The sequence below is a fragment of the Bidens hawaiensis genome, unplaced genomic scaffold, assembly GCF_021521415.1.
Source record: "Bidens hawaiensis isolate Kalapana, Puna unplaced genomic scaffold, B.hawaiensis_p1.1 tig00419396_1, whole genome shotgun sequence".
NCBI lineage: Eukaryota > Viridiplantae > Streptophyta > Magnoliopsida > Asterales > Asteraceae > Bidens > Bidens hawaiensis.
In genome coordinates, this window is record NW_027504847.1 from 377,922 (window position 1) to 386,091 (window position 8,170).

General features: G+C 38.8%; 4 protein-coding genes across 4 annotated transcripts; all 4 read left to right on the forward strand.

The window, feature by feature from the left end:
• The first annotated feature begins 798 nt into the window (after window positions 1–798).
• LOC143608574 (uncharacterized) lies at window positions 799–1,290 on the forward strand. The gene has a single exon (XM_077083584.1). It carries the CDS (start codon window positions 799–801, stop codon window positions 1,288–1,290), a length of 492 nt encoding a protein of 163 aa, XP_076939699.1.
• Window positions 1,291–3,215: 1,925 nt separating this feature from the next.
• Window positions 3,216–4,007, forward strand: LOC143608575 (uncharacterized). Its single transcript, XM_077083585.1, has one exon. The coding sequence runs from the start codon at window positions 3,216–3,218 to the stop codon at window positions 4,005–4,007; it is 792 nt and encodes a 263-aa protein (XP_076939700.1).
• Window positions 4,008–4,066: 59 nt separating this feature from the next.
• Window positions 4,067–5,010, forward strand: LOC143608576 (F-box/kelch-repeat protein At3g06240-like). Its single transcript, XM_077083586.1, has 2 exons — window positions 4,067–4,126; window positions 4,384–5,010. Exons 1-2 carry the CDS (start codon window positions 4,067–4,069, stop codon window positions 5,008–5,010), a joined length of 687 nt encoding a protein of 228 aa, XP_076939701.1.
• Window positions 5,011–6,630: 1,620 nt separating this feature from the next.
• Window positions 6,631–7,941, forward strand: LOC143608634 (F-box protein At4g19940-like). Its single transcript, XM_077083624.1, has one exon. It carries the CDS (start codon window positions 6,678–6,680, stop codon window positions 7,827–7,829), a length of 1,152 nt encoding a protein of 383 aa, XP_076939739.1. The 5' UTR covers window positions 6,631–6,677; the 3' UTR covers window positions 7,830–7,941.
• Window positions 7,942–8,170: the final 229 nt, after the last annotated feature.

The following is an 8,170-nucleotide window of genomic DNA, read 5'->3' on the forward strand; positions in this document are numbered from 1 at the left end:
TGTTCGTTCATTTATGTTCGTTAACGTTTGCTAATTTACGCTCGTTCATGATCGCTTTATGTTCGTTTATGCTCATTTTCTGAATAAAATTTTGGATAAATCATCTATAAACTGTTTTATATTTGTTCGTTTGTGTTTATTTAAGTGATGTTTGTTTGTGTTTGTTTACCTCTATTCATATATATGTTCATTCATTTATGGTCGTTTATCCTTCTTCAGTTATGTTCATTTATGTTCGTTTGCGTTCGTGAACTATTTGTTTAGATTTTATAAGCCAAAACCGAAACCATAACCAAAGTCATTGGTTAATCAATTTTATTAACCACCAGGTTTTTGGTTAATTCGGCCCGGTACATTCGGTTAATTTGTTGATTTTTGGTTAATGACCAAAACCAAATCTGGGCTCAATCTTTTGCTTAGAAATAAATGAATTGAATGTATATAAACATGATATGAATGTATGAAGTTGATGTACGTATAAATACATTATAAATGGAGGTATAACATAAAATACAAAAAAATTAAGATATAAAACTATAAATATATGAAAATAGTTCGGTTCGGTTAATCGAGGGTTAAAAAACAACCGATAACCTATTGTCGGTTAATGCAGTTTTTGGTTAATTTCGGTTCAGTTTTATATTGATGGTTCCGTTATTACAGTTAAGTTTCCAAGGTCGTTTACCTCTCTTTCTTTTGTCACTATTAAAACCCTAAAAAACCCATGCACACCGATCTTCAGTAGTCAAAATAATCATAATGTCAGACTAGGTACCTCATGAAATCCAATTGGAAATCATGACTCGGCTTCATGTCAAATCGTTGATTCAATTCCGATCGGTCTCCAAAACATGGAAGTCTATCATCGACAGCTCTGATTTTATTAGTAAGCATTACAAGGGACACCACACAAAGCCACAACATCTGCTTGTGATGTATCAAGATACACTTGTTAGGTTTAGTGGTCAAGTGGATTATAAGCAAACATATGTTTCAATTGTCGATGATCATAATTTCCCGAAACACAAAGTTTCTCTCAAAGTTCCTCTATTGGTTAAGAAGCTTGGATATCCTACGATAATCGACACTTCTCACTGTTTAGTGGGTTTGTATAGCGGTACTTTGCACGATGAAATAATTAGTCGTAGAACGGATGTGGTTGTTATTTGGAATGTTTCAATTAGAAAAGTCGCTGCTGTTTTCGTGCCTAATGTTATCGAAGATGAGATATATGAAACTAATTTAGGTTTTGGAGTTTGTCGTGTGACCAATGACCCTAAGATTTATTAGACCAATATATTTGGTTAAATATTATAACCAGTTCTGCTCAAAATGGGTGAGGTCCACAAACATCCCAACAAAACGGAAAATCGGAACGCATGATTCAACGCCTTAACGCGATCATGCTCACTCTCTTAACCCATGCCTCCCTACCACCGACATTTTGGGTCGAGGCGCTTCATACCGCTTGCTACTTACACAATATTTTACCCACAAAAGTTCTAAAATTTCAAACTCCCACATCTGCACTATATCTCAAAAACCCATCTTATGAACATCTAAGGGTATTTGGTTGCGCGTGTTATCCGAACATGTCATCAACTCGGTCACACAAACTTTCCACTCGTTCAACCCGATGTATTTTTTTGGGATACCCCTCCGAGTTTCGGGGATACCGATGCCTTGACATCTCCTCGGGTAAAGTATTGTTTTCTCGCCATGTCACTTTCGATGAATCAACATTTCCGTATGCTGACCAAAATTCCAAACAAACTCACAACTATACATTCCTTCAACCAGATCCATCTCCATTAATTTTCCAACCCAATCACATTAATATACAACCCACACCAAGCCTAAATATACCACCAGATCAACCATTCACCAGTTCACCTTCCAACATTCCACCAGCCCCACCCACTCTTCAACCCATGACCAATCCACCAGCCCCCCTACGGTCCCACAACAAAATCATTCACAAACAATCCACCATCCCAACCAAACCCCAACCCACCAACTCAACTCATCACAAATTCAAACTGCACCTACCACACAAACTTCTTCCGCTGCTACCCATTCCATATCTCAACCAAATACAACAAACACTGCACAACCTATCCATACTCACACCATGACCACTAGATCAAAATCTGGAATCACAAAACCGCGCCTGCCATTAAACCTTAACATCCAAACTGAACCACCTCTCTCTCCTATACCCAAAACGCCAATCCAAGCCCTTAATGATCCAAACTGGCATGCAGCTATGAATGAGGAATATCGAGCTTTATTGGATAATGACACAGGGAATTAGTACCAAGACCCCCGGACACCAACATAATCATGTGCATGTGGCTTTTTCGCCATAAATTTCATGCGGACGGTACCCTTCAACGTTATAAAGCACGTCTAGTCGTCAATGGTAAAAGTCAACAAGTCGGTATAGATTGTGACGAGACGTTCAGCCTTGTGGTCAAACCTACAACGATGCGCACCGTCCTTAGCCTAGCTGTCTCACGTGGTTGGCCTATCCACCAGCTAGATGTTAAAAATGCCTTCCTTCACGGAAACCTTAACGAGACGGTATATATGTTTCAACCCCCGGGCTTCCGAGATCAAACACACCCGAACCATGTATGTCGACTAATCAAATCTCTTTACGGGTTGAAACAAGCACCACGGGCATGGTACGATCGGTTTGTCACATATGTCACCAACTGCGGGTTCAAAAGCACCATTAGTGATACCTCACTATTTGTCTATAAAAAGGGAACTCAAACTGCCTATATGCTTCTCTATGTAGACGATATAATTTTGACCGCGTCAGACAACACTCTTCTTCGACATGTTATTAATCTTTTGTCAAAAGAATTTGGTATGTCCGATCTTGTCCAACTTCATCATTTTCTCGAGATAAATGTTACACGCCGTGACGGTGGTCTATTTCTCTCACAAAGCAAATATGCCTCCGAAATTCTTGACCGAGCAAACATGTCAGATTGTAAACCCGCACATACTCCTGTTGACACGTCCTCAAAATTAAGTGCAACAAGTGGAAACTTACGAGTCGGAATGTGTAGTTCTAGTAATAAGTTACGTATCCAACTTCTTTCCTAACTTTTCTCAACACCCTACCGCCCGATTCAATTTTTTCCGGCTGCCGCAAGCCTTTCCCTTTCTTCACCATCACAGCTCGCCTCCTGCCTCCTGTTACAATGGGAGACCAAACTCGCCCTGTTACGATGGGAGACCAAACTGACCAAGCAAACAAATCCCTACACCCCGTCTACACTGTTACTGATATCACTCGCAAAGTAAGGGTTCTAGACGGAGTGAAGGTATCATACTCATCATGGGTCAAGTTGTTCCAGCTACACGCTCGAGGGTACAAGGTCATGAATCACATTGATGGCACAAGGGCACCGGCTAAAGAAGATCCTGCTTACGCATCATGGTCCGAAATTGATGCAATCGTCCTTCAATGGATCTACGGAACGTTGCCGGACGATCTATTGGTACGTTTTTTAGATACGAACCATACCGCTCTTGATGCTTGGTCTCGTATTCAAGACATATTTCTCAATAATAAAGGGGCGAGAGCCGCTGCACTTGAGCATAAGTTCAATAATCTCACGCTCAAAGGCATGCCGTCTCTTGAATCCTATTGTCAAAAATTAAAATCTCTTGGAGACCAACTCAATGATGTGGATCATCCGGTGGGTGATCAACGTCTCGTGTTACAACTTGTTAGAGGCTTGCCAATCGAATATGATACTGTCGGAGCATTCATCAATCAAAGTCTTCCCTCATGGGAGACAGCCTGCAGTATGCTTCAACTAGAATACCAAAGGCAAACTGCCCGGGAAAATCACTCCGCTCCGACGGCCCTTGCTGCTATGTCTAACGAACCACAGAGAAATGATCAGTCAGTCCACCGTCGAAGGGGTTCAAACCAGCCTACCAACCAATCCACCTGCCACATCATCAGCTCAGGCCCACATTGGTGAATTTGATCCACTTCAACCCACACAGATTGGTGAAGCATTACAAGCCATGAACATTAACAATGAGGAAGCACCGTGGTTCATGGATTCGGGTGCATCGGACCATCTCACAAGTGACCAAGGTAAAATTACTAATCCTATGTCTTCATGTCCTATTGGCTCGATTTTTGTAGGTAACGGTGCACGCATGCCAGTCCTAGGATCAGGACACACCACACTACCGTACCAAAACCGACCCCTTCACCTAAAAAATGTCCTTTATATACAAGGATACAACAAACTATCCTCAAAGTTAGGAAAGATAATTACAATTCAAATATACAAAATAATTACATTAATAATACCAAATATATTTGGTTAAATATATTGGTCTAATAAGATTGTCAAGATTACATATGCTGACAACCCTCCCGAGGTTGAGATTTTCACATTAAGCACAGGGGCTTGGAGAAGGTCAGATGGCAATTTCCCTTCTCATATATTAATTAAAAGTTTAATCCGGAATGAGGTAGTCGTAGATGGAGTTCTCTACTGGGTTTTTAATGCTAAGAATACTACTATAGACAGTGATTTTAGGGATATGGTTATTTCATTTAATATGACAAGCGAAGAATTTAGAGAAGTAGCCATTCCACATAGTTTAAATTTCGTGGGCATATGTAAGCTAGGGGAGTCTCTTGTTGTGGTTGGACATGCGTCACATGCCATTAACTCAAATTACAATGTATTTTTGATGGGCGGTGGTGTTTCGAAATCGTTTACAAAGCTATTCACTTATACTTCAAAAGTTCAATGTCATGGACTATTATTACGGAAGAGTGGTAAACTTATCATTGAAACTCAAGAACAAGGAGATGATGATCGTGGGCAGCTTGCTATTTATGAGCCCTACTCAAACCATGTCGATAATCTTGGGATTGCTGGATCATCGGATTCATTTTTTGTGTGTGACTACATGGAAACACTGCTTTTGCTTGATCAAAAAGATCTTATGGTTTATAAATGACATTTGAAAGCGGAGAGTTAAGAACAAGACGCTTTTGAAGCATACAAGAAAGTATAGAGATTGAGGTAAATTGTTCTAGGTTTAATTTTAAATTATTTAACATGTCTTTTGCACATGATCTTTGTCTTGATGCACTTGTGCTTTTATATTTTGAATTCACATCTGTTTGGAAGATTGAATGCTGATCTTTATTTATTATTATCATTATTATAGTTGTTCCTGGCATACTAAATTACTTTGATTAATGCTATAAACATTGCATAGCTACTGTTCATTCAAACAAAGAGATCAGGTAGGTCCTACCGGGAACCAGTTATTAGATCGACCCATTACATCATAGGATGTTTGCATCAATCCATCATGTTGATACTTGTGCATTCAGGATTTACTAGGTAGGTGTTAAATAAATATTAATTATAATTTGTCACAAGTTAATTAAATGGGCATTGTGGGATACCCGAGGCGAGAGTTATACAATACTTAGGACGGTGGACCGCACCCAGTTGTTCATTTCGGTTCTCGGGCTGCGTTGGTTCGGGCCACTCTGGTAGTGATGTACAATTAACGGATATTGGCATGGATTTTAGTCATCAAGATTGTCACTTATGGAACTGCGTGGATTTTAGTCATCAAGATTATCATTACCTTAACACCCGGAGCATTAAAGATGTTTTGGCAAAGGTTAACGTGGGACACCACTCCTTTCGTGGGTTAACGGACTTTAAAGGCGAAATGGGTTAAAATGTTAATGGGCTTCGAAATCCCATTCACTCACACACATGGAACTTGCTATGTTAGGCTTGTCATCATTTTGGCATTCATCAAGTGCATTAAAGTTTGATATTGTTACAAAGAGTTATGTTCTTTTAGTCAAGATGATGGGTAATCTAGTTGTGGAATCCATTTGATTTTCTTCTCTTGAGTATGAAATGCTATCAAAGGTAAGCATTGGTCGGGTTTGAGTTTAAACCAAACCAACCGAAATGCTTGTTTTCAGTTTTAATTTTCTGGTTTTACATACGAGTTTAGTTGCATTACGAGTTAGTTTCAGTTTTTCATTTGGTTTGAAATGTTTTGGCATGAAATAAAGTTGGTTTATATCACATTGGAGAAATGAAAATATGACGATGTCTAAACTACAACAAATGTTAGCAATATAAAAACGAGTTAATTGATTAAATATAAGCAAATAAAACAACATAAACAACAAATTAGGTATAGAAGTTTAAAATATTTTTATTAAACAGTAATAAAAAATCATATTCAAGTGGCTAGAATTATTAAATGATTTTCTTTATGTTTTACACAACAGGTATATCATATCCTCACGAACTAAATTACAAAATCTCTTACTGGTGGTCTAATGATAGGAGGCTTTGATTCTTCAGTCAAAACCTAAGTTTGAATCCTATTTGCGTCACTTTTAGGTGGATATCTGCAAAGGTTGTCAGTTCGAACACGGAGTCCACCCGATTTTTCGTCCCACCGTGTGTTACGCCAGAGAGTTCTGATCTTGTGGCGGCACAATGACTGTCAAGTGGCAGTCGGTGGTATTATTTCTTAGGGAACACCCAAGCAAAACTTTGAAGCCCTTTGAGCCCGGTTAAGACAACTTCCCTTAAATACCCTCTTTCATTCATATTGTAAACCCTAGAAATCACTTCAAAATGTCACACAGCATACCTCTTGAAATCCAACTAGAAATCATGAAGCAGCTTCCCGTCAAATCGTTGATTCAGTTCCGGTCAGTCTCCAAAACATGGAAGTCCATCATCGACAGCTCTGACTTTATTAATAAACATTACAAGGTACACCACACAAAGCCACAACATCTGCTTGTAATGTATGAAGATACACTTGTTAGGTTTAGTGGTCAAGTTGATTATAAGCAAAAATGTGTTTCAATTGTCGATGATCATAGTTTCCCAAAACACAAAGTTTCACTCAAAGTCCCTCTATTGGTTAAGAAGCTTGAATGTCCTAGGGTAATCGGCACTTCTCATGGTTTGGTCGGTTTGTATAGCGGTACTCCGGGCGATGGAATTTGTAGAACTGATGTGGTTGTTATTTGGAATGTTTCAATTAGAAAAGCGGTTGCTGTTTTTGTGCCGAATGTTTCAATTAAAACGGTTATAGGTTTTGGGGTTTGTCGTGAGACCAAGGACCCTAAGATTGTCAAGATTACATATGTTGTTCACACGGGTATTGAAAATTTAACTTGCAACTCTGAGGTTGAGGTTTTCACATTAAGCACGGGGGTTTGGAGAAGGTCATATGGCGGTCTCCCCCCTCATATATTATTTAATTGCGATATCATGAATGAGGTAGTTACAGATGGAGTTATCTATTGGGTTGCATTCGGTAAGATTACTACAAACGGTAATTTTACGGATGTGATTATTTCATTTGATATGACAAGTGAAGAATTTAGAGTAGTAACCCTTCCACATGGTTTAAAACTTGTGGGCATATCTAAGCTAGGGGAGTCGCTTGTTGTGTATGGACAGGATGAATGTGCCGTCAATTTAGATTACGATGTGTGGGTGATGTGTGATGGAGTTTCGAAATTGTTTACAAAGCTATTCACTTTTACACATATAAAAGGTACTAGTGAACTGGGATTTCGGATGAGTGGTAAACTTATCATTGAAACTCAAGAACAAGGAGATGATGATCGTGGGCAGCTTGCTATTTATGAGCCCTACTCAAAACACGTCGATAATCTTGGGATTGATGGATCATTGGATTCGTTTGCTGTGTGTGACTATATGGAAACACTGCTTTTGCTTGATCAAAAAGATCTTATGGTTTATAAATGACATTTGAAAGCGGAGAGTTAAGAACAAAAAGCCTTTGAAGCATACTGGCCAGCATATAGATTGAGGTAAGTTGTTCTAGGTTTAATTTCAAGTTATTTAACAGCATGTCTTTTGCACAGGATCTTTGGCTTGATGCACTTGTGCTTTTATATTTGAATTCACATCTGTTTAGAAGTTTGAATGCTGATCTTTGTCTCAATGTATCTTTCTAATTTACCCTCCGAATTATATTCCATTAAAATATGTTTGTGATAAACATTGACACAAGTGTTTTTGAGCATGACGAAAACACAAATTATGAGAAATAAGCATGGCAAAACAAGCGGAGCGGGTTAGTTAAC